General features: G+C 46.7%; 1 protein-coding gene across 2 annotated transcripts in view; it reads right to left on the reverse strand.

The window, feature by feature from the left end:
* Positions 1 to 15,966: 15,966 nt before the first annotated feature.
* The window catches only part of Kiz (kizuna centrosomal protein), a 92,991-nt gene continuing 82,180 nt past the window's right edge, over positions 15,967 to 26,777 (reverse strand). Inside the window, exons 11-13 of one of the 2 annotated variants that reach the window (XM_013159927.3) lie at positions 25,391 to 25,487; positions 17,272 to 17,335; positions 15,967 to 16,703 (exon numbers count right to left, since the gene is read on the reverse strand). In XM_013159927.3, coding sequence (XP_013015381.1) covers positions 17,293 to 17,335; positions 25,391 to 25,487 — 140 coding nt within the window. In that variant the 3' untranslated portion in view covers positions 15,967 to 16,703; positions 17,272 to 17,292. The remainder of the gene's footprint in view (positions 16,704 to 17,271; positions 17,336 to 25,390; positions 25,488 to 26,777) is intronic. The other variant, XM_013159926.3, reaches the window with a different exon arrangement.

The following is a 26,777-nucleotide window of genomic DNA, read 5'->3' on the forward strand; positions in this document are numbered from 1 at the left end:
GGATCAAACACAAGACTGAGCACCAAGTACTGTACTACCACTGAGTTATACCCCCAGCCCAGTTTTCAAAAGTTTTTTCTTGCTGTGTGGTATTTTGTGTAGACGTGCCACAGTTCCTTTGGTCATTCACTTTTTGATAAATATCTGGGCCATTGCTAGTTTTTTTGGAATAAAGCCACTATAAACATTCACATGTCTTTCTATAGAAATACATCTTTATTTCATTGAAGCAAAGTCCTAGAAATAAGGGTTGCATAGTAGCTGAGTAACTTTGTAAGAAATCATTAGGCTGTTTTCTAAGCAGTGTGTGCTATTTTATTTGCATATAATGCTCGATGGTTATAGGAGTGGGTATTACTGTCACTGAAGAAAATCTGGAGGTCTCTTTTAGTTGTTTTTGTTTTCTCTTTTGTCAAAGTGCTGGTATTAAAGTCAGGCCTCATGCTGCATGCAAGGCAAACATGCGTTAGCTAGCTGCATCTGGCTACGTTTCGGGGAATGGATTTTACACTCAAGACCTGTCTCTGGGTTCCCCACACCAGCCCTGTTCCTCCTCTCTCACTGTACTCTTGTGTCATGGCTCCCTTTTCTCTCTCACATCACTGAGCTACACCTAGCATGATGTCCAGGACTGTGGATAGTTTTACACCAACCAAGCGGGTGTTCACGTGGCCTGTGACACACAATCACAAGCCAGAGGGGCCAAGGTTAGATCCAGAATGAGACATGAAAGTCATCACATTCTAAAGACAAGTTTTACAGAGGTATTGTACTAACCGTGAAGTGTTACCCTCTGAGAAGAGCTGGTACAGACAGCATTCTCTGTCCTTATAGTCAGTCAGCAAGCATTTAACCAGCATCTACTGTTGGAGACATAGCAGGGCACTGTGGGAACTACTGACCTGCAGTGTCTCTGTTGGATGAGAGTTGCTGCAGCCCTGGAAAAGGGGGGATGCTACAGGTGGCTCTCAGAGATCCTGAGGGACTGAGGGGATCAATGTGATTCTAAGTGAAGAACAAAGAGGACCCACAAAGGTGGTGACAGCTGTGACCCCAGCACTCTGGGAGGCTGAGGTGGGAGAACTGCAAGCTGGAGCCCTGCCTGAGCAAGTTTGTGGCTTAAGGAGACCCTGTCGCAAAATAAAGAAAACTGAGGACATGGCTCAGCATGAAGGTCCTGAGTTCAATTCTCAGTAACAGCAGAGAAACAAATCATGAGCCTGCCATTTACAATCCAGATACTGGTCAGCGGGCCTGCCCAGAGGCACAGGAAAGTGATGGCTGGGGTGAGCAGCAGAGCCCACTCCGATGGCCGAATCATACCTAGTGTGGGAGGACCCACGCTGTCTATCGCCTCCATCTGAGCCTCAGCCTCACCTGCAAGTGGGGAGTTCAGCTGTTTACCCCAGGGCCTCCTGGTGCTCAGGTCTGGGCCAATACGCAGTGGCATTGCGACTGTGGCTGTCATCTCCTGGTCTTCGGTCGCTACGGAGGACTCAACTCCACCAGGAAGAGACTGCAGGGAACTGGAAAGTGGAGCAAAGCAGGGAGAATGGGTCACAGGGACTGTGGGTGAGAGCTCTGGTGCGGGGCTGGGGAGCCAGGGGAAGCCGTTTTTCTGTTTTCTAAAAATTGATGTATAATTGACATCAAAGGTTCAGTTCTGAAGTGTTCTGTGTTGAGTGCGATAATTTTACAGATCTGTGGTGTTTTTAAAACATGCTAGGAAACACATGGCATTGTCTCCGTCACTGCCTTCTTGTGAATCTACTGACCAAGAGCATGGAGTGTGATTCTGGAGACCAAGTCCCACAAAGCACCTGGCCCTCCCCTCCCCTTTCTTCTGCTCCCCTTTCTTCCCCTCTCCCTTCCATCTCCTCCTCCCTCTCCCATTCTCTCTGCCCCCCCCCCCTCCGCTCAGAAAACTCATTTGCTATTCTGTGAGGAGGCAGTTCCCATGCATGGTTATTCTAACTGATGGCCTGCTGTAATTTGGATCTGGAATGCATGCAGAGCTCTGTGTGAAGGCATGGTTCTCAGACCATGTGGCACCTTTGGGAGGTTAGGTCTCTTTGGAGTCCAGTCATTGGGAGTATAGCCCCAGCCCTTTCCTATATCTTTCGTGATGCTTCCTGGATGAACTGTGTGCTCCACCAGGATGTGCTGTGCTGCCACAGGCCCAAAGTGACAAGGTCCTATATACACTATGTATGTCAGGCTGGCCTGGAACTCAAAGCAATCCTCCTGCCTCGGCCTCCACACCTGATACCTTCTGACTTATCTTGATGCTCAAATTGTCTCAAATTTGGTCAGCAGAAACCCCGACTCATAAGCCCCTGCATCCCTTGGGTATGTGTCACCAGTTTCAGAGTGGGCACTTTATTCTTGGCACGGGAAATAGCCCCCAGGCTCCTCCACTTTTCCTGTTCCAACAGCACTAGCAGCCAATGCTCTGAGCTTCCCTGGGATCTCTGTGTTCTGGCAGGATACAGGGACATAGGTTATGGCCCCAAGGCCTCAGGAGGGCCCTGCCCGATCGCTCCCTTGACAGCCTGCTTCACTCCACCTGTGCTGGCAGCCACTGAACTAGTGATCACTTGCACAAGCTGAGCTGAAAGCACAGGGCCCTATCAGGAGTACCCCTGGGCATGAGCACCTGAGAAATGCCCTGGGGCATGGAGGGAGACCTGAACTAGTTAAGCAAAGGGGCATGGTGTGACAGGTGTATACAGAAATGCATCACAGGGTTGCGCAGGCTCTGCCTCCTGTAAGAGAAGGGCTCTTCCCCGCCCCAGCATTCTGTCTTTATCTTTATTTTCTTCATCCTCATGTGACTTTTCTCCCCAGGGAGCTCTCGAAGACACGATACATGAACCCATCCTTCAGCACCCAAAGTCCAGAAAAAATGAAATCTTATCTCAATTGTATTTTGTGTCCTAATTATTTGTAATATAGTATGTTCTAAATGATGGTTTCTCAGAAGAGGCTTTTTAAACAGTGAATTCTAGGGCCTGAGGTAAGGGCCTGGATATGAGCGGTGCTCACCGTATGTGCATGTGGGAAAATCACAGTGAATCCCAATTATATGCACAATTAGTGTGTGCTAATAAAAAATGAAGACAACTTTAAAAACAAATGGGCAGACCCAGCAGTCATAAAGTTAGTGAGCGTGGAACTGAACTCATGACACCGTAGATCAACTGTCGAGGACTGGTGCTGATAAACTGCCTCATCCAGCGTGGCAGTGCACACTGGTCTCAGGCTCACCAGGGAGGTCACCTGGGGAAGCCACACTTGAGCCCTCAACATCCCGAGGAAGTCGAAGACTGCAAATCACAGGATGTCTGCTTTCAGGTTACAGTGGAATTTAGCACAATCCAGTAACATAAAGATCACTGGATTCTATCAACATGTTTGAGTGAAGTAGTTTCAGTGGTGCTACTTAAAAAATCAGAATATTTAGTATTGATATATAGGTGCCAAATACTCATCAGTGAAATAATATGATGCTTTGCATTTGCTTTAACATAACACAGGCAGGGAAAAGAATTTAGAGGAGGGCAGAGGGAGATGGGAGGGGCAGGGAGGTGGGAGGAAAAGGGAAGAGGGTTAAAAAAAAAAGAACCAAGCTTTATTATATATGCATTCCCATTCTCCAAGATGTCTGTAAACTGTAATTACTGCAAATTGTACTAATAGAAAAACAATAATAATACATGTGAGCATTGGGAGAAAATATAAATGAAACAAGATTTTGTGTTTATTTGCAAACTTTCATAATAAAAAGTAAAAAATAAAAATTAGTATCCAAAAATAAAAAGGAAATGAGGCTTTTGATGATGTACTCTATCTGCTTATTTTCTTTTTTAATGTTTATTAGTACATGCTTCTGGTACATAACGATTGCCTTCATGTGGGGAGTTGGTACGTATTTATAACACTTCTAACTTATTTTATTTTCCCTTCCTGTCCCCTCTTTCCCACTCCCTCTTATCTAGTTCTCTTCCCATTTAAAAGGCTCTATCACCCTATTTCATAATATCACTCATTTATTTTGCTTTTTCAGTTATTTATACTTTGAATTTTTCAGATAAGAAAAACCATGCGAAACTTAAGCTTGCATATCTGATTTATTTTACTTAATATTGTGGTCTCAGAGTGCATCCGTTTTCCTGAATGACTTAAGTGTATCTCTCTGATGGGCCCAGTAGTGCTCCACTGTGTGTAAATGCCACATTTGCTTTATCCATGCATCTGCTGAGGGATGTGTAGACCTCCTCCACAATCCAGCTAGTATGAGTTGATTCACTATAAACACGGATGTGCACGAATCACTGTGAGATGATTTTTAACTCTTTGGGGAAGAAAGCTGCGTCAAATGGCATTTCTAGTTTTATTGTTTTGAGGACTCTCCACATTGATTTTCATAGTAGTTGTATAATGGAAATTTTACAGCAAGAAAATTTAAAATTAGTAGCCATTTAGTAACCTGTTACTGTACTGAGATAAGATGTGCTCACCCAACCTGTCACATAATTAGACTGCTAAACCTAGTCAGCCTTGACTGTCTGTGTGCAGCTGCTTTTCATAGACAGCCTGGTTCAGGTCAGCCTGTCCCAGTTCAGAAGCAGGGACTATATTTCCCCACCTAAGAATATAGCCTGATTTTCTAATATGTTCCAAGGACTTTCTGCCCCAGACAAAGTAGCCCAGTCAAGGACAACTTCACCCTACCTGTCCTGCTCAACATCCCCTTTCCCAGAATTTCCCCGCCTCATAATAAACAACTTCCTTTAGCTAATTCTGCCTGACAATGTATGAGTTAACTCATGTAATCATTTATATGACCTATCAGCTTTTGAATTTCCTGCTTACAAAATGTATGTGAGTTTTTGCTTTTGTATGTGAGTTGGTGCTGACGATTTGGAACTGTACTGATTCCCACCAGTCAGCTAGAGTGATAAAATTGTTGCCTTGCAAACATCTGGGTAGGAAGTGCCTTTCTTTCTGTTTAGAACTGGGTTTCTGCAAGTTGCTCCTTTCTATGAGCAATGTAGAAGGGTTCCTTCTCCCCACAAATCTCACCAGCATTGGTTATTATTTAATTTCTTGATGGTGGCTATTCTTTCTGGGGTAAGGTGGAAGCACAGTGTTGTTTTAATTTGCAGTTTTTCCTGGATAAACACGTTGAACATGTCTTCATGTATTTATTGGCCACTCACAATGTGATCTATGTGTTTAACACATGCATAACAGGGCTGTAATTCATATGTCTCTGCTGGGCAGCCTGAGCCACTAGTGGTACATGGATATGGTTCCGTCAGTTTTTTGGTAATGTTAATAGTGATGAGGTCCACTTGTACTACCAGTGGCACAAGCAGTCATAGGATGGTCATGTATGTACCATCTGTGATTCAAGCCAGTGGGAACATGTTCAATGCTGAATGAAACTTAGGTGAAATAGCATACGTTTGCTATTTCTCTACCTTTGCTTTGGTACTTTTAGTTTGGGAAGGGTGAGTAGCAGTGGCTGCATGATGGGGTGGGAAAGTTCAGATCTCTGGGCTGAGCCCCAGGAATCTGGGCTTTAACATGTAGTCTCACCAGGGACTCTGATACACCCCCACCTTAGAGGAGATGGGTGCAGGTCCAGGTTGAGCTCACTGATGCTGTGTCTGCTCAGTGCTGGGCCGGGGCTATGTCCTGCCTGGGTCTCACCAAGGACTCCTGAGTGCAACCACAGCCAGGGGTTCAGTGAACACACTGTGCAGGAAAAGGCACTAAGCATAGGGTTCACAGGGAACCCCACATCCCAGGCAGTATCTCTAACCTGGCCCTGTTTGCAGAGTCAGCAGCACATCTCTTCTGACAGGTGATTCTGATGGGTGGGAGTGGCGACAGGGACAGCAGCTGTCCCCTACCTGTCTCTGCCGACTGTCCCTCCCCACCCTTGGGCGGAGTTTTGGCTACCTTGGGGTTTCTGTCTGTGACCAGAGGATGGGAGAAGGCAGCTGGGATTCCAACCTGCTGCTATAATAATACTTGACATCTTTATTTAAGTAGCAGAATAACGCTTTTTGCTGCCCTTGAAGAGACTGGTTGTGTTCAACAAATGAACACAGTAGAATAGAGAGGCCAGAGAGTCACAGGTGAGCCTGGGGAAGAAGAGACAGCAGCAACCTGAGTGTTACCCTGGACCCTAGGTCAGCAGGAAATGGGAGACCTGAGGGAAACCTGAAGCACGCAGGGTTCTCTGGGGGCCACGTGGGCACCATGAGGGTCCCAACGCTCTGGATTTAATGAGGAGCTCAAGCTAACAGGAGCCTTCAAGGGAAAGCCGCTGAGTCTCTTTCTGCTCACTCCAGAGCAGGGTTTGAGAGTCCTACATCCTACAGGCTGAGAGGCTCTTCAAGGATCTCGAGTTCGCCCCGCAGGAACAATATTGACCTTCCCCTTTTAATCAGTGAGCCCTCCCTGGGGGCCACACAGGAGCAGGGCCTGCTCTCTGTCCTCTCACCGCTGCCTCGTGCTCTCTCTCTCTCACCCTCTCTGTCTCTGTCTTTCTGTCTCTCTCTCTCTCTCTGTCTCTCTCTCTCTCTCTGTCTCTCTCTCTCTCTCTGTCTCTGTGTCTCTCTCTCTCTCTCTCTCTCTCTCTCTCTCTCTCTCTCTCTCTCTCTCTCTCTCTCTCTCTCTCTCTGTCTCTAAGTCCCATTCCAGGTCTGGCAGCATTGCTTTCTGTGAAAAAGTAGGTAAGTGTTTCCAGCTGAGTCCCAGGGCCTGCAGGGTTCCCATAGTGCTCTGTTTCCCTGGTTTCCCAGACAGAAGCGTGGAGGAGGGCACTGTCACCACCTAGGGCTGAGGTTCCTCTCCTTCTGGGCAGAGGACTTGAGGTGAAGGACTCAACTGACAAGCACTGGGACATGAGGAAGCCTTTGAAGTCCCTGTGAAGAGTTTAGTGTGGACCAGGGTAAAAGGATGAGTCCCCCACCTGGTGTAAAAGCAGGACAAGTTCAGCCCAAACCTTTGGCCCTCTTCCAGGTGGTGTCAGTAAGCAGCATGGGGCTTAATTGGACAGATATAAGGCACCAAGCCAAAAAAGTACTTGTGTGGATATCTGGTTCATCATGCAAAACACAAACAAACACAGCACACACACACACACACACACACACACACACACACACACAGAGAGAGAGAGAGAGAGAGAGAGAGAGAGAGAGAGAGAGAGAGAGAGAGAGAGAGAGAATCCAAACTGGTGTATGCAGCACAGTGAGGGTTATGGCTTCCGTCTGCGGTGTGGCCTTCTGTTTTGGGTGGTGACTGCTCCTGTGCTATTGCCAGAGGTTCGAAGCTCAGGACTCCTGTCCCCCAGAACCACACAGCAGAGACCTGTTCTTCCTCCCCTTCGCTTCTCCATCCCATTTCACCCACTCTTTAAGTGGCCCCCTCTGGAGTGAGACTCTCTACGCAAAAAAGCATCTCTGCTCATCTCTACTGAAGGAGCTAGATGTTCCACAAAGGAAATGCACAGCTTGGATTACTATGCAAAGAGCTGAGGGCTCCATATAGTATGGTGGCATGGAGAGGGCCACCAAGAAGCCAGCATAGCCCACTGCAACCACTCTAAGTGTTTGGATATGACTGCAAATGAAGATGATATATGCAAAAGCATATGTAACCCAGAGGGGACCTGAATGGAATAGTGTGCACCACATGCAAATGAGGACCATTGCGGAGATCTGGGACCCATGAAGCAAGCAGGGCAGGTGTTGGTCCCAGTTCAGGTGAGTACATGTTGCCCAGGTAATACCCACGAATGATTTCTATCTGTCATCCTTTGCTTCAGTGAACAACATTTCTATAATCCTTCATGTCTGTAAAAGTGAAATGCAATGAGTGAGGTGTGAGTGGCTCTGAGTTAAAAAGTACTGTAAGGGAACATTTTGCACAAATAATGACATTTGCATAAGCATTGTCCATTGGATAGCAAGCATTATTGGATTAATGCTCTGGTCTTGAAGGAGATGATGGTAATTACTACTGGGAAAGAAATGTCCTTATTCTCTGGAGATGCTGGTTGGTGCTCTTAGGCACTGGGAAAAGAGAATGAAGCAGGCAGGGGACAGTGGGTCTCAGGAGTTGTGATACTTAATCTTGACTGTCAACTTGGCTGGCTAGAGAGCTGCCTAGAGATTGCATAGCACATTTCTGGGTGTTCCTGAGTGCGTCTAGGGTCATGACCCTGAGGTCTGTATGTGATCCTTGGCCTCTTTTTCTCTGGCACTATTTCTCTGCTCTGGTTCTCAGCTGCCATAGACTAAACAGCTTTGCTCCACCAATCCTTCTGCCATGATGTTCCTGCCTTGGAGCCAGCTAACCATGGACTAATTCCCTTGAAACCAGGAGCCAAATATCAGTGTGTCAGATATTTGTCCCTAGTAATGCAAAAGTTGACAAATACAGTGTGTGTGTGTGTGTGTGTGTGTGTGTGTGTGTGTGTGTGTGTGTGTTTGGGGGAGGGGGATCCAGAGGTGCTAGGCATGTAGGCTAGCAACCTGAGTGGGGAATACCTGCCCTGATGGTAGGTACCTCTGTCCAATAGGCTTACAGCCCAAATGGAGGAAAAAAGCTAAAAGTGGAGGGCATCAGCCAACATGCTGGAAAGTTCCAACTGCTTGAGCAGGTGGGGCTGTGGATGCTGCCACTGCGTGTGGACATCAGACTTCAGCCTCTGCCATATTTCACAGGGGCTCACATGGTAACTCCAGGAGCTCCCAGGCCTTCCGCCTTGGGCTGGGGCTGTGTCCTTGGTCCCTGTGGTTCTGCAGCTCCCAGCTCTTGGGCTGTGCATACATGGGATCCCTGGCTCTGCAGTGTGCAGATAGCCATTGTGGACTCTCCCACCTCTGATTTGGTAAGCCAATCTGATAAAATCTCCATATATACTATTATTATTGCTTTTGTTCCTCTAGAGCAGGAGGCCACCCTTTTGGGCACTAAGGACTGATTTCCTAGAAGACAATTTTTCAGTGGAAGGTGAGGGTTAGTTTCAGAATGATTCAAAGGACTATGCAACCGAGACTTCTTACGCAGTTCACCAAAGCCTTCCCGTTCCCATGAGAACCTAAGGCTGCCAAGGGTCCAGCAGGGGGTGGAGTGTGAGGGGGTGGAGAGCAACAGGAATGGCTGGAAATACAGGTGAAGCTTTGTGTGCTCACCCCTGCTGTGTGGCTTGGTTCCTATTAGGCCACAGATCAGTACCAGCTTGTGTCCTAGGGGCTGGAAAACCTCCCCCCCCCCATTCTAGAGAATCCTTGCCAATACAGGGTCTACCTAGCCAGAGAAGAAACATTTTGAATACTTATTGCTGTGTAATAGACCAGTCCACAACACAGGGGCCCAGACCACTAAGTGTTTACCTGCTTGTGTACTGCCCTTTGGGCAGACACTCATGGGACTTTCTGTGGTATCTCCTATGGTGTGCAGGATGGTGGCACCAAATGGGCACCCTTGGCTCTCTGCCACAGCCTCCCCTGGGTGATCAGCTGGGCCTTCCTGGCAGTACAGAGGCCTTGGCACAATTGGATCTCTTACACGACATCTGGATTCCCCTGAGGTGTGGAAGAGGAAGTTGTCAGAACTGCACAAGGCTTGGACCTAGCAGGGCACCATGTCAATTGGCCACAGGAGATGGTGCAAGGCCAGCTTCAAGGGACTTTAATATCAGGTGAAGAGGCTTCTGGGGGTCCCCCCTAGTGGACAGTGTGCCACACCTAGACTATTGTTGAAACCAGAAACCTCAGGAGCAGGGTACCTAAGAGGTGACTGTGCTTCAAAATTCTTCAGCCTACTGGGGCACCTCAGTTGAAAAGCAGTAATAAACTGGTCTATGAACAAAAAGAAATGGAAAACAAGTTTCCTTATTAATTATTATTCTAAGTCCTTATTCTAAGGAAATTATTCTAAGGACTTAAGTATCTCACATATCTTAGGGGTGTAGTATAGCACCTTCCACAAGTTTTATCTGTCCTGGTTCTTTGGGATAGCTCCTCATTGGATGGCATCCCGGCCAATCTGCTGTCCCTGATTTTCAGGGTGCATGCTGGGAAGCTTCTCCCACATCTTCCCAAGGAAACTTGCTGAAGTTCACTGTCACCAAGGGACAGAATGTTTTTGGAGCCTAGAATGACCACCTTCCATATGAGAAAATTTTAGTTTGTCACAGGGACAATGATACCTTGATTACGGACTTACTTAGCTTCCCCATGCTCAGAATGACACCCCCCCAACTGACTCCTTGCTGAATTCTTATTGGCCCCAAGACTCACCCAGTCCACACCTCATATAGGACTTACTGGCCATCCACTGGGTCCTCTCAGTGCATTTCCATGGAGTAGCAGCACCAGGAGACAGACACACGCTTGCCTGACCCTGAGTGTTTACCCATCAAATGGTTTGGCCTCTCTGGGCATGCTCCTCTATCAGGATTTATTTCTACCAAAATCTGCTTTCCTCTTCTTCCAAGAAGCCCTGCTGCACATCTGGTGAGTGTTTTGTAATCTTCTGGATGGCCAGGTGTGGCCAAGGAACCAACTATTCACCAAAAGAATATGAGAAATTCCCATGCCACTCCCTGGAAGTAGGATTTCTATTCTCTCCTCTTCCTCTTGTGCCTAGCACCAGCTTGGCCACACAGATCAGTATGGTGTCCTGGGGAGGTGGAGGAATCCAATGTGGAATACACGGGCTTTTGAATTCATGGAATGAATCTACCTGCTGAGCCTCATACTCACTATGTAGCCCAAGTTGGCCTGGAACCCATGGTGATTCTCCTGCCTCTGCCTCCTGAGTGCCACAATTACAGTCATAAGCCACCATGCCTGGCTTGGGGCTCTTAATGGTTGTGAAACAAACTTTTACATCCCCTGAGCTGCTGCACTGGGGGCCTACTTGTCATAGCAGCTGAAACATCACTCTTAAGTATTTTACACTGAGGTGATCATAGGCAATTTTTGTTGTTGTTGTTCATTCATTTTAGGACAGAAAAGTCTGAGGGCAGAGACCAGGGCAAATCCATCCTGCCATAGCTTTGGCCCAGCACAGTCCTCTTGAATAAATGTCCCTACAGAATGAGAAACTGAGTAACAGCTACTTCTTACATTGTTATACAAATGTCTCTCTGTGCCTTGAGACCCGATGCAGGTGAATCTGAAGAGGGACAGAGACTGGTCTTTAGCAAGAATCCAGACCACATGTCCAGCAGATGGCACTGTCTTGGGGCGGCTGGGAAACTGAGGACTGCGTGTGTGCCTGTAAATGCTATGGAGGCCCAGCCAACAGAGCCCTAAACATGCCATCCAGGGAATTACCGTGATTAAACCACAGGGCGTCACAGAGTGGCTCCCCAGCTCTGTCTTCTGTATGGTCCCTTGGTGGAGAGCACCAGGCACTCGATCTGGGAAGACAGGCAGTGGCAGTGGTGCCATCCATCAGTATCATCTGTCCTCATCTTTGAGCTGCCAGCATGACAGCTGGGGAAGAGTAGGATCAAGTTGACTGGCAGAATGTTTCACATCTAATGAGTTTGTGCACAATCATAGTATAATAAAGCAGGCTCTAGAGGAACCTGGTTATCACATACCTTCCAAAAGTGAGATACGGCCTTACCTGAAGCTTACAGAACCATCTGTCATCAAATATGAGTCTTTGTGTCAATGACTGGCCTGGCCTGAGGAAATGGAAAACATTGGCAGAGAGAAGCAAATGACAATATGTCGTTCAAAAAGACTTAAAGGGAACTACTTTAAGGAATCAGAGATGTCCAGATGATTTTGAAATAAATTACAACCATTACCAAATCTTGAAATCTTGGCCATTGACTGCTAATGAGTCTTTCCATTAGACAAGTTCAGTTCCTATCACTCAGGGTAAGTTCATGGGCAATATCACCCTTATCTGCTTAGGTTTTGGGCTAGAATTATTGTGGTCATCGTTAATGTATTTTTTCCAGTTTGATTCATCAAAATTGGATTGTCACCTAAGCACTGTGCTCAGGTTACTGCCATTAGTGACAGGAGTGCTTAAGGTTGACGAAAGCTTGAAAATTAGAAGAAAGCTGTTAGGATTTGTTAGATGTTTGGTTATCTAATTTTTTGTGCTGTTGAGGGAATGGAGTAAAAGCTCATAGCTATCACAGAGTTGAGGCCTAAATAAATCTAATCTGTCAGTAATGTGACACTGAGTGTTTCAAACTACCAGGCAGGAAGGAGAGTCAGGGAGGAGACAGCAATGTCTGATTACTTAAAAAGAAGTAGAAAAACAATTCATTCAAATGATAAGTTCAAGGGCAGCCAAGCCCCAGTGACAACAAATGTAGGAAATTTTATGGTGAGTATCTGTGTATGGTCTTCCATCAAGACTTGCCTTATTAGGGTTCATGCCTGGACAGTGTATGTGTGTGTAGGGTTACAAAGGTGTGCTTCTAGGGACAAGAATCAGTGAATTGACTTTAGTGCTTCACAGAATTCACCTTTCCCTATCAAGAACATTTTCTCTCAATTGTATCCCTGGACCACAGTGTGGATATATAGAGAATATGGAGGACGAGTATTTAACATCCACTTCAGCCCCTCCTGGTATGTATTGCTATGTTGTAGAGGCTGGAAAGCCCAAGCTACATTTCCTAGATTCCCTTGCAGCTAGAGTTCCATTGTGATTTTAGGTCAGTCCTGCCAAGCATAAGACTTGGAGAGTAGGAGGGAGGCAAGACTGCTACTGCTTACTTGTTGAGGGTCATCGGAGGACCAAGGCTGTTGAGGCACTGCAGAGGACATCCATTCCTCTAGTGCAGATGGATTAAAGGGAGCACAAATCAGGAAATGGCAGCTGTCATGAAGATTTTTGATTGTGGTGGTTTCCTGATTGTTGCTTTCTGATCACTGTGCCATCCTCACTGTGGCTGAGATCTGGAGATGGCAGCTGTTGAGTAGTTTCATGTTTTGGCAAGGGACAAAAGACAACAGATTCCTCATGGCCTCTTTGTTGGGGTGGCTCCACTCATTTCTGTGGCTATCCTCAGATGTATGTGCCTGGTTTCTTCAACTTCCTGGGGTCTACAGCACTTTTGCCTTCACTTTTGCATCTTCTAACAGGGGCACATTACCTTGCCCCTCAGGCCTTCTTCCAAACTGAGTGGAAGCCTTCATGACCCAACTCTTGGATTCTGCATGCCTGAAATCTGAACACTCAAGCAGTAATCGGGCCCCCGTGGATCATGACTGCAGAGGCCTCTGTGTTTGGATGGGGAGTGCTCTGAAATGAATTCTGGGGAATCAATTTTCTAGGTGGATCTTCTTGGGAAGCATGGGAGACAGGCTATGGAGTAAAACTGCTCACACCATAGTGGTCAGGAAGCACAGTGACAAGGGAGTCAGGGCAAGATTACCCTCCCAGGTCATATTCCCCAGCAAGATGCCTCTAACCAGATCCTATCTCTTAACAGCAAACTCAGGTGTTAAATTCATTAGTAGATGAATCTAGTGATGAATATAGTGCCACAATGGTCCAATCACTTTCCAAGAGCCCTACCTCTGAGTAAATGAGAGTTCAGGTGGTGGGGGTGGAGGTGGGGATTCTAGATCTAAACTGTTACAGCACATCTAGTAACTAGAAACTTAGAAAATGTAGAGAAAATGGTAGGGAAAACCTAGCACAACTAATTTTAATGATATATTTTAATGCAACATATCCAATACACTGTGATCAGTATTGAAATATTTTGGCTATTTTTCATACACATCTTCAAATCTATTGTGTATCTCTCAGTCTAGACTGCTACATCTCTCAGAGATTCCAGTCACATATGGCTGATGACAATCACATGGGATTGTGGTTCTATAGTTCATATTTAGGAGTGGAAACATGAGGTCATGGGTGTATCCACCTGCAACTTGATATTATGAACAGGTACCTCAGTGTACAAAAGTCCCCTGCTGGAAGTTCTTCACATCACTGTGTGATCTGCCTCTTGATCAGTGCCAGGTGACTGGGTACAAAATAGCAATTTATTGTGTATTTCTTTTACAGTTTGCTTTCATATTTCTTTATGTCTATGACCATCTGGCTTCTTTTTCTATGAATTGTTTGTTCCTCTTCCTTGCTTTCCCACTGTTTATATTTCTTAGTGATGTGTGATTATTTCTATGGTCCAGATGCAGATATGGGACAAACATATATTCTACAAATATCACCTTTTAGCTGTACACCATTTTCAGTAATTTTGTCATACAAAAGTTTTAAATTTTAATGTAGTTACATTTATTGGAATTTTTCCTGTTTGAGTGTATTTCTATCTTGGTTACAAAATTATTTCATGCTCCAAAGTCATACAGATAATTCTTCTTTAAAAGCTTAAAAGTTTTTCTTTTCACATTCAATTCTTTACCCCAGCTGGACTTTCTCTTGTGGTAAGGTAGAAATTTAGTGTATTTCACGTGGACTTCCCACTAGCCCACACAATGTGTACAAAGTAGTGCTTGAGATTTTATGTCCTTGGCCAGAGTATGAGTACGCTGAGGTCAGTGACTGTTAAGATTCCCTTTGCTTCTTGGATAACCAGCACAGCAAGCAAGGCCTAACACACGAGGTGCTAGCAGAGCTTGCAGAGTGAGTACATGAGAAAGCTGTGTCTGAACTTCAGTGGTGGGGCCTGGTGTAAGGCAGTTACTGTTAAGTCCCTCTGAGTTCATCTCATCTTCATTGTTACCAAGTTCATGGATACTTGGTTAATTGAGGTTCTCAGACTGGAAAAAAATGTTTGTTAAGAATACAGTTTAAAATTTTTTCAAAAATATGTAAAATGAGCATTTAAGAAACCTTGCAAGTGTCACCACTCAAAAATGGAAAATCTCATGGCCTAGCTCCTAGAGTACATCTGCGTGGAGGAGTGGTGTGCTGTTCAGGCTGGGCCAGAAATTTCCTGTGGTTAAAAACTGCCAGCTCTGTGGATCCATCTCAGTCCCTTAGGGGCTCAGGGGCCTGCAGGCTCCACTTCATCACATGCTTCCATGACTGATGACCCAGGAAAGGAGGCCTTGGGATTCACACATTGTACTTAAAGTTCCTAAATTTCTGTTGAGGTTTCATTGGTCAAAGTAACTTGCACTTTTACAGTTAATTTCAGTGCTTGCCAGGTACACTATGCTCTCCTTTTCTCCTTAGCACCTGCTGGTTAGCTCATTCCTACATTGTCTTTCATTTGACTGTCCAGGGTGTGTATCACTTTGAACAACTTTTCTAAATGAAAATGTTAGTGTCCTTGTGATTCTAACATTCAAAGACCGGGTAATCTCTAAATGCTTTTCCAGGCCTAAAACAGAATGATGCCAAATCTTTCCATTATATGCTTTAGGCCATAATGTATTTGTTCATTTTTCAGCAGAAAAATGCTAATCTGCTGTGACAGAATACCTGAGGCTGGGTATTTTACAAGAACAGACTGGATGTCCAAGATCATGGTGCCAGCATCTGGTGAGGGGCTGCCTGCTGTGATGGTTCCCAGAGGGAAAGGCAACATGGACTCAGAGAGGATGGGGGCCAGACTTTGCCTTTCCATGATAACAGCATCCATTCATAGCTTAACTTCTGTAATGCTACTGCTACAACAGTAATGAATCTCAACATGAACTTCGGAAGGAAATTCAAATAATGGCAATGACCACTAAATCATGTTTGTTTTTTAATATGGTGGATAGGGAAGAACTAATTGAAAAAACAATCCTGGAATATAAAGTTAAAGGCTTTAAAAAGCAAAGAATAAACTATTTTCTTTTTAGAGCAAGTAAGTCAGAAAAAATAAAGCAAAACGACCTGTTAGCCAAGAGTTGCCCATAGGTGTTCCTAAGTAATCGGACCCCAAAATGTATTCATCACCAATTTCCTTTTTAAAAATACCAAACAGAAACCAGATGATAACACAACTCATCTATTTATTTTTTGGGGACCAAGGATCAAACTCATGACCTCATGTTTGCCAGGTAGGCGCTTATGCCACTGAGCTAAATCCCCAGTAATTTACCCATTTAAAGCACATGATCATAGTTTCCAGTTTATTCAGAGTTGCACAACTGCCATCAATTTTAGAACACAACTCGCCACACTTCGAGTAGTCAGGCCTCTCTCCTCTCAATCCCAGGCCTAGACAACCAAGCATCTGCTGGCTCTATGGATTTCACTATCCTGGCCACACCATCCACGTGACTCCTAAGCCACATGATCTTCTGCATCGGAATTCTTCTGCTTCATGGTTTCCAGGTGTATCTGTATTGCAGTATGTGTCAGTATCCATTCTTTTTTTAATTGAGCAATGATATTCTTTTGTATGGTTAGACCACATTTTGCTCATCCATTTACTGTGTGATGGATATTTGAGGTGTTCCACTTTTTAGTTCGTGAATAATACTTCTTCGAGTGGTTAGGTCAGGGGTAGCTCTTATGTTTAACTTTCTGAGGACTGTTTCTCAAAGTTTCTGCACCATTTCACACATAAAAGAGGGTTTCAGTTAGTTTAAAGGCTTTATTTCCAGCAGACGTTACCACTTATTAGTTATAAAAGTCATCGAAATCATCAGCAGACGTGTACTGGCTTCTGGGACGTAAAGCAGCTTCGATTTCTGAGTTACTGTCATCAGACTCCCCCCAGAAGGCTGCAAGAGAAAAGCAGACAGCGGTGGAACAGGTTCTGAACTCTGACTTGGAGTTTACAGAACAGTGCAGCAGACAGCACATGGCAGGCATGTGTGACATCAACCACAGACACAGCCTCAGGGGAGAACATACGCCCCACTGCATCTTGTGCATTGCAGGATGCATCCCTTCCTTCCTCTGTGTCAAGGTCTGCTATAGGACAGGGACAGACAATCGCCCCAGGCTGCTCCTCCACTGACCGCCTTTTGTTAAGCAGAGCAGAGGCACAAAAAAACCCTATTCTAGTGTGGTCAACAACTGGGTGTGGAGGCTAGGACGCCCTACCAATCCACAACTGGATGTAACGCTGCTCTGCACTGTGGCCCATGGCATGCCCTGTCACTGAAGTCCCATTGCTCAGAAGCCCTTGGGTCCCACCCCATGGTCAGTAGGGATCCACCCTCGACTAAAGACACACTTTGTAGTCCTTACACGAGGACATGTACCTGGTACATGAGGACTAGTACCTGGTAAAATGTAATTTTTCATTCAAATGCACCAAGATTGGTGTCCAGATATTTCTCTTACCATTCGACTTCAAATGGGTCACTAATTTCTTTTTGTCTTCATGCCTGTAAAAGAAAGAAACAGCCTGAAAAAAAATGACAATCAGAAAAACAGTTTTACAAGATTACCTTAGGAGAGAGGCACTGTTATTCATGGCAGTGCCAGAGACTTTGTTTTTATTCACAGATGATAAAAGCACAAAGCCAAGATTCGCAGTGGCCACTGGCAGTAGGGAACTCAAGACGTGGGCACAAGGTGGGCATGCTTCTGTGTTGTCCCCAGGTTGGGGAAGAATTCAAATCCTAATCCCAGGTGAGCCTGTGACCGCAACACCAGCATTTTAACAGAGAAGGCGACAAACACATGAGAGAAAATACAGCGTGATGGATGCCTGTGTTTGGGGCTCAGGTGTGGACTGCACACGATGTGGTGCCTGCAGCTCATCTGCCAAGGGCAACGGACAGAAAGCGTGGCTCAGCAAGGGGCTTCTCAGCACACCTTGCAGGAGCTTTGCAATTCTAACAACTTAAAAGTCCCTTCTGGAACTTCTGGAAGCAGCATTTACATTTTTTTATTTTACTTCAATTCTCCAAGGCACATGTGGAGGAGGGAGGAGGTCAAAGGGGATGTTAGGAAGTGCCCACACCTACCGGGGGCCACCTTGGCTCCTCCAGATGCAAGAGCCCCTGGCCCAGGGGGCTGGACTGTATGTTGAGACTGCCTTTTGTCAAAGCCGCCATTGTCTTTCCCTCATGAACAAGCTCCAGCACAGAATCATTTTACAAGATTACCTTAGGTCAGTATTCTGAAGTGCAGTGCCCGTCAGGTGAAGGACCAGGGAGGCCTGTGGCTACCCTTTGTGTAGAGCAGAAGCCCCAGTTACCTTGGGGACCCAGCAGCTGGCCACAGGCAGGGTGCTGGGAACATGGGCATACCCAGAATGAACCCAAAAGAGTCATCTTAAGCTAAGTGCATGTATGCTTGTGCGTGCGCGCACGTGCACAAACACACACACATACACACACACACACACAGGAAGAAGTTAGTGGGGCTGTTACTCTTTCTGCTTCCCATCCCCAGCAGACGGTGGGCTGCAATAGAGCATAGAGGTGGGCTCGCTCTCAACCCACTGTAGGCACGCAAGGGTTAATGTGCCAGCTGAGATCAGGAAGCAGAGTGGGTGAGAGGCCACAATGGCTAGTGGCTGGACGGCTAGAGAACACAGTGCTGAGTGATGGATGGGGCTGCAGGATCCCCGTGAGGTGAGAGGACTCAGCTCAGAGTTTAGGACAGAGAGGACATTGCAGGCCATGACCATGGGACAAGGTACAGCAGGGTGTGCAGCAGAAGCCTTGGTACAGGAGTGGGGGTGCAGAGGCTGTGGTCCCCTCCCCACCAGGCAAGGTCTCTCCTCACATCACAGGGCCAGGGCAGGGCACATCAAGCCTCCAGTCCTCATGCCTCTCATTTCTCTGCCACCCCCCAGCAGCCTGGCCCTGCCAAGCTTCGATCCCTGAAACTCTCGCCGTATCCCATGACCACTCAGGCTGCATCTTGGCAGCCGTCTCCTAGACAGTGACACTGCACCAGTCCTGTCCCTCCCTCACCTGTTTCCCACTCTAGCAAGAGTGAGGTTTACAAAGCACGATCTGATCGATTCCTCATGTAAGGGCCTCAATGCCTTCCCTCTGCATGGCTGCAAAGACTGTGACACTGCCCCAGATCTCCAGAACAGGCCAGAACACGTGACGCTCCTGTTCTGCCCCTGTCTGTCCAAGCAGCTGCTGCCTGCCTGAGAGTGTCCCTCACACAGGAGGTGCCCCTCCCTGCTGCAGTGCAGGCCACAACACCCAGCCCAGGAGGTGCCCAGCCTGGGTACCAGGTCACTGTGGCCATAGTTAATGGTCACAGAGAAAGGTGTAGTATGCATGTTTCTCATGAGCATGTGACTTTGGGGTCAGGTGGTTGAAGTTTCTTTGGCTTGCCTGATGGCAAAAGAGGAAAACAAACCCCAACAAACTGCTACCCTCCAAGAAAAATCCTGGCACAGCAGTGAGACACAGCTGTGGGCCTTGCCCTGCCAGTGAGGGTCTCGATCATTCAGCTTGCAGGGGCAAGTGGGCACAGGTCAGCTTCTGCCAGAGGGGGCGTGTCAGGTGGCTGGGGCCCCGTGGCTCTGTGAGGGCAACGGGCAGGCTGTGTCCCCATGGGGCTACCTGAACCTGCAGCTGCTTGCCGTCCTGTGGTTACACAGTAACTTTATTAAGACTATGTAAGCTGCGGGGAATGTGTTGGCAACCCCATGAAATGTGAATCCATCATGCAATGGCTCCTGTGCGGGTTACCAGTTTTCTCACAAGAAACATTTCAGAACCATGTGGCACTATCTCCTGGCAGAGAAGGGTGGGGCTGACTGGGCCTCTGCTGCTCACACCTATGGGGCACTCCTTTCCAGTGGGAGCCAGGTCCAATGGGTGGGCATGTACCACCCCTGCACTGGGATGCTGGGCCAACCAGCGATGGAGGAGCGGGCTCCTGCACTGTCAAATAGAGCTGGCTCACCCAGCTCTCCTGCTGCTTAGGGAACAAGCACACACTCCTGTCTGTCAGCCTCAGATGCAGAGGAGCACTGCTCCATCTTGCAGGGCAGGGGTGTGTGGGAAGCTGAGGCCGGGCACACTGGTCCCTGAGGTGGGAGGACAGGCCTTGCTCATGGGGCATCACAGCTCTGGCTCTGATGAGGCACAAAATCAGCATGGGGAGAATATGTGCCACAGGACACGCTGAGTTCTGAGGAAACCCCATTCACAGACACTGAAATCAGGGCCTGTGCACTCAGGCACCATAGCATATTCCTCTCCAGACTATCCCCTGCTGTGGAAAAGTGTGGACAGCCCTCAGTTCACGGGCTATTGGGACCTGTGCCTGAGCTTGGCCCAGGGCTACCTCTAGGCCTGTAGCAGGGGGCTGCCAGGGCCTGCCAGAGTCCTTTGTGGATCCAAGGTAAAGTGTTGGCATCTTTTCCCGATGTTCACAATTAAGATTCAGGGCCTGGCTCAAAACAAAGCATTTTCAGATAAGATGCCACAGGGAATGACTGAGTGTATTCTGCACTAAGGGGACTCTTCACCCGAGCTGTACCCTGCATACCACATGCCCTTCGAGGTGCTCCACAGTGAGCACCTTTCCACTTTGGCTCTTCCAGCTCTTCCAGCACCCCACTTTGTCTCTGTCAAGCCCGGCCATGCTCGGTAATTACTTCGGTAATTACTTATGAGTTCTGAAACTGAACAGTCAGGCTAGGCCGATATCACCACAGCCACTTTCACCACGGTCACTTTTGGAACACTTAAGAAGCTAAGGTCAGCCAGGACACTGCACTGGAGTCAGGGTGACAAAGTGTGTGAGCAGAGCAGCAGAAAGTGGGTGCCACTGTTCACGTCATTTGAGCGAAGAACTGCAGGCCACGTGGCCAACAGAGACATCTGCCTCCCTGGGGACCAGGTGGCAAGGGTCACTGTGGGTGTATAAGCTTGCATTTTAGACCCAGTGTACAGATACAAAATGAGACCCAGAAAACCTAAGGCTAAAAATCCACATTATGTTAGGCCCAAACACTGAGGATGTCAACCCAGAGCTGTCACTCCCTGGGGGAAAGGGCCCAGACACTGAGTTGGCCAGTGGCAGAACAAAATGGGACCAAGATGCTCTCCTGCTGCCTGAACCTCAAAGGGTGTCCCCTGTCTCACAACGAGCAGAGAGGCCCAGGAAGCCGGGCTCACAGCAACCCAGCCCTGTCCACCGTGTGCTGGCCAGGTGAGCTGCCTTCAGTTGCTGGGGTTGATGAGTGCTGGGCCAGGCATGGCTTCCGGTTCCAACTCTGCTCGCTGTGCAGCTCTAGGCTCAGTCTCCTGTGTGCAGAATGGGATGTATCCCACCAGGCTCGGGCGGACGCCCCCAGCGAGAGCTCTGTGGCCCAATGTGTAACTGGTGGGGAAACCAGGCAGCAGTGAAGCACAGGGTAACATGCCTGATCCCTCATGGCAGTGGCCACCATCTGTGCTGAGCTCTGGTACTCACCTGCTCGCTCTGCCTGCGGAAGGACAGAACATGCAGAGAGGAAGGGACACTGTGTGAAGCTCTTGGCCAGGCAGCATATGAGCAAGGCGGGCTCTACCTCTGCTGCAGGAGACAGGCACCCAGTAACAAGTGACATGGGCTGCAGGCCCTGTCCCCAGGCAGGGAGGAGAAGGTGTCTGTCCCTGTGCTAGGTGGGGACAGAACAGCCAGGGTGCAATGGAGAAGTAGGGAGTGCTGGATGACACAGGAGGTGCTGACCACAAGCCACCAGGAGACCTGCAGAAATGGAAGTGGGTCTGGGGTGTGGGCCTGGCCCTGCAGGAGAAACTTGGGGACCCACAGACCCAGGGATGTCCTGACATGAACCACATGCTGATGGAACCTCAGAAACTATGCCCTGGGGACTCAGTCCTGCGACAAAACTGAGACCCTACCTTCCTGAGAGTCTAGTCTGTGGCCTCGCAGTGGCCCTTCCATGCCCAGCCCGTCTCTTGGTTCTGGAGCTGAAGCTTTTCATAATTTCATTGCTAAATGAAATCAGTATTTCTCAAATACTATCTTCTTATGGAACTTCGCTCAAAATGGACATATAATTTTAAAAAACAGAAATGAAAGAAACAATCTCAGCATCCACACCAGCAACTTACAATCTTGATTTGAAGTCTCAGAGCCCCACGGGGCTGCAATGGTGCTAATTTGGCAAAGTCGGAGCGCCCCCTGATGGTTAGTCGGGGGCCCTACAGGAGATGCTATTTTTAACGGTCAAGGGGCAACTTGACAACAAGGATTTTCTTATGTAGAAGTCCTCTGTATGAAAATCAAGATGCGCATTTGTGACAGGGAATGAGGAATAGCTGGGAATCTGCGAACTCAGTGGGACTGAAGGAGAATACAGATTTGCTAAGCTAGAGCCTGGGATGGATACTTTTATAAGAGAACCTAAAAGATTTCCAAGAAACACTTGCCATTATTTCCCTGGACAACCAAGTTCTCATGACTGTGATATTATCCCAAGGAAACCAGCACAGTGAGGAGGCAAGGAGAGCCACGCCAGGCCCCAGGCCAGTGTCAGCCGCAGACCGGCGCCCTCCGCTGGCCATCTCTGTGGCTGCAGGACCAGCAGGGAATGCCACCCACAGTGACACTGGAGCCAGTGTCTCGGTGATTTGTTACCTTCCCACTAGCACTTATGTGGCAGGAATACACCCTTTTCTTTGGGCAAAAAAACCATCTTGATGTAATCAGTAAGCTGAAGTTACAAGGCAAGAAGCGGCAGGCTAAAGTTAGTTCCGCAGTGGGCTGCTGGGACCACTCCCCACTGAATAGGAGGGCCAGCAGAGGGGAGCGGGCTTCCTGGGGAAGGTAAAGTGAGACAATGTCTGTGAGGAGAGGAAGCTCCGGCAGGCACCCTGAACAAAAGGGAACAAGTGGTCTTTAGTCAGAGCGCGGCTTCCTAATAGGACTCACTCCTTCGAACATTATGCCTTTCATCCCCACTCAACCACAAAATGATTTTGCTGAAGCAAATACAATGGCAGAAAAAGATTTACACTGAAAGAATCTTTAATAATAAACTGTTGCTGATCTGCCTACTTGCCCGTGATTTATCATACAATAAACATCGGATTCTATTACAGCTCATGCTCTGAAGCCGATGCTCTGAAACACCGAGCACGAAAGCGGCCAGAGCCCACCACCATCATGATGAAATGAGCGTGGCTAAATGTGCTAAGAGTATCTCTTTGCATCTTTTATAGCTGTGTGTATTAATCTGTAACGCTTATTAAGAAAGTCATTGCTATGCAAAGCAGCACCCAGTGCCTTTCTCTGGCTTTTCAGCAGAGTGCACTGTTTAGCCAATAGGACGGGCCCTCTGGCCCTCATTCCGCATTCATCACAGCCAACATTTGCACAATGTATCTCTCAAAGGCGGCTGAAAAGAAGGCCTTAATACTCATGTAAACAACTGCAAACCAATTACTTAATGAATCAGGCCCACACATAATGAGGTGCAGACAAAGAGCTATAAATGCATTTTTGCACCCAAGCCGCTGCTTTAAAGTAAAATCCCTCAGCTGTAGTTCGGGCTTAACTAGCACATCATAATTATTGTCTCTAGGACATCAGAGGAAGCTATTTTTTTTTAAGGTCCAGCAGGGCTTTTTTTTTTTTTTTTTGAGGTTGCTCATCAGCTCACTGACAAAACAGAGCAAAGAAGAATTTTTAAAAGTGCTACAGCAGTGCTGCACTGTTATGTTTATTCTCAAGTACTGGGTTTCGAGACCACTTGTAAAAGCAATAAAGCACAAGCAGTGAGTGCAGTAAGTGGGATCCTTAAATGTAAGCCTCAAAGAAACTTCAGTGAGGACTCCAGGCTCGGAAGCAGGCAGCTTCTCCGATGCCAGGGTGAGAACTACCAGCATCAGACCCAGCTCAAGGCCCGGGGCACAGATGGCTTGTCAGACCAACGTCCAGGTTCCCGGCCCCACGTCTCAGGGCGGTCAGCAAGCGTCCAGAACCAGAGCTGCTTGCAGACCTCTGTCTGCTTTTCTTCTCCTTAAAGAGAGTAATAAGATTCTCCTCCCTTGTGATGAAATTAATTTCATGAAGAAACAACAATAATAACCAAAGGCCTCTTCCTCCATTTGGAGGAGGACAATGTTCCATTTTAGTTTGGGGAAATACATGCAAGATATGAAAATTGTCAGGTTGAGAAAATGTTCTATGAAGTTCACTTGTTTTTGAATGCATTTAAAAACTGCCCAATGAACATTTATAAAAAAATTTAAGGAAGAATTTGTTTTCTCAATGCCTCTGAAATATAACTGAAACACTTCTAACTATAAAAAACTAAAGGGCTGTATTTTTAAAGTAAATAGTAACTTTAAGTCCTAAAAATTATCTACAGAATTTACTGTTCTTTAAAACTTCTTGTAAAAGATCCAGAGCCCAAATACACAGTATAATCATCACAACCTAATGGTCTAACACTCTTCCTTAGCAGGTGGCTGACACCTCCTTCCCTAATATGGATGCAAACCTGGGAGTTAAAAATAATACTGTCTCATAATTAAGTGGTCATTTTGGATGCTTGTCAAGTTTCTAATAGTAAGAATTTTAGAAAGCCAACTTAATTTTAATACACTCCAGGTCCTAAAATGTTATACTGTTCTTATAAAACGCAAATGAAAAGTGGATTCTTTTCACTTTTATTTCAATATGATATTTATGGATCACATCATTTTAGGCACTGGGACAGTACATGTAACATTAGAAATGTAAAGTTCTTGTTTAAAAGTTTCAGCAGGATCGAGCAGTAAATTCAAATACAATGCAATAATCAAAAGACCACTTTTTAAACTGTGTTATTGAAAAGGAAACTTTTGGCGCTATTTTAAATGACATTTGGCCTAAAATGGCTGGGTAGGCATTCTTTCAGATGACTGCTTAAATCCTGCTGCATGAGTATTTTACATTGATAAATTCTGTACATAATTCATCTGTCATAGCTCAAAACATCTTATGAGAAGTGTTATAGCTTAACAAATGTAAAAACATGAATTTTGTACTTTAAAGAAAAAAAGCAAGAAAGTATCAGAGGTGGAAAGAGTAATGTAGCCTAAATACTTGCTAAAAAAGAATACAAAAGATAATATCTAGCAATTGCTAGTTTATGCATCAGCCGCTCAGAAAGGAGAAATAGGCCACATTTCTCTCTTTCAAGGCCTGATGTTTTCTCTCTGCCCTTTCCCTGACAGCCCCATTGTGCGTCTCTAAGCAGCCCTGCTGCAAGCAGCTGTGGGTGCTAATTTGTGGTTCACTGAGGTGTCAATTGAGTCTTAAAGCAAGAAAATCACAGCTGCAAAACAATACTTGGCTGTGGGGCAAACATTTTCAAAGGTAGACTAAAGTTTTGACTGTGATTTTAGATAAACAAAAACGCAAACCGTTAACTCTCCATCAAGTCATGCGATAAAATAATATGCAGCCGGAGTTGAATTCATTGTGGAGTGACACTGCACATCTAGTGCTGCTATTCAGAAAGGCTCCCACCATTTACCTTAACAAAGGACTTCCTTTGCACGTTGAGAAACTAGCTTCCGAGGCAACTTGGTGAGCTGTCTTCATCTGGAAAGCATTGCTGCCCGTGTTGAGACCTGTGATAACACAAAAGAAGTGTCAGAGGTCTATGTGGTAAGAGGCAGGAATGGGCAGGTGCTGGAAACCAGCTCTCAGGAATAACCACTACCCTGGATCACAGCACCCATGCTCCCCACTCTCCGGCCCCTCTGCCAAACCCCATCAAGGGTGCGGGCAATTCTCCACCAAAAACAGCAGAAGGGCTGGAGAAGAGGAGGCTGGCTGTCCCACCACTACCAGTCTGGAGGCCCCCCATCCGTAATTGCTGGCCCTTAGGTTCCCTGCTCTTGAGGTTTCCTGGGTGGCCTCTGCTTCTCTCTATAGCTCACACAGACCCTGGGGGAGAGGGAGAGTGATAGTAATTCTCTGTAGGGGCCGAGGGGGTTAAATCCAGGGGAGTCGACTATATAATGTGTACATGGTCATTTCACCTACAAATGAACTGCCGGATGTTATCAGGATGCTTAACAATGCCGTCATTTTTTTTTTTTATTGGTACCTGGGATCAACTTACGACCGCCTGCTTGCTTGCAAGGCAGGTGCTTATGCTGCTGAGCTAAATCCCCAGCCCCAGTGCCATCATTTTTAATACACATCAAGGGGCTACAACTTCCTCAACTTTTCCCCCTGTCCAGTTAAGGTTCCAAATGCACTCAGCAAAAGCCCTTGTGGAGCTGATGCCCCACGATGCGTGTCTGCTTGCACCCACACAGCGCTGAGGAAGGCCTTAGTCTCGGGACCATGAATGTAAATGAGGGCGGGCAAATGCCTCCTAAGGTGCCCTGAATTTCGATTCAGTGGCTCTTGTGTGAAAAGCCAAGAGTCAGCTAGTACTCCTCTCACCAAAGTGATGATAATGTCCCATAGAATGCAAGCCCAGTTTCTGCTCAATGGCTTGGAGTGTCTTACCCTGTGCAGCACACACACCCCACCATCTAGGCCTGCAGCATCCCCTGAACCCTCAGAGCCACCAGCAAAGCTGGGCTTTCCCACAGCCAAGCTACCACTCAGTTGTCCCAGCATTCCCCTACAGAGAGAGGATTCTGATGCACCCTAAGTCTATCCCTTAAAAGCATCTGTCTGAGAAAGACATTCAAATGTGAACCAGGAATTATATGCTGTTAAGCAAGTACTTTCCACTTCTATTGGGAAAACTGTGATACTGTGGCTTTGTAAGAATTAAGCCATTAATGTATATTCGCTTCTGTATTAATCCACGTACTTTTATGAAGGGGTGGAGGCGATAAATACTTTAAAAAGAAGGTTCAGTATAATAAAAGAAAAAGGTACAGTAAGAAAGTAGAAGA

This window comes from Cavia porcellus, unplaced genomic scaffold (assembly GCF_034190915.1).
Source record: "Cavia porcellus strain 051 isolate PalLab524CR breed Dunkin Hartley unplaced genomic scaffold, mCavPor4.1 scaffold_5, whole genome shotgun sequence".
NCBI lineage: Eukaryota > Metazoa > Chordata > Mammalia > Rodentia > Caviidae > Cavia > Cavia porcellus.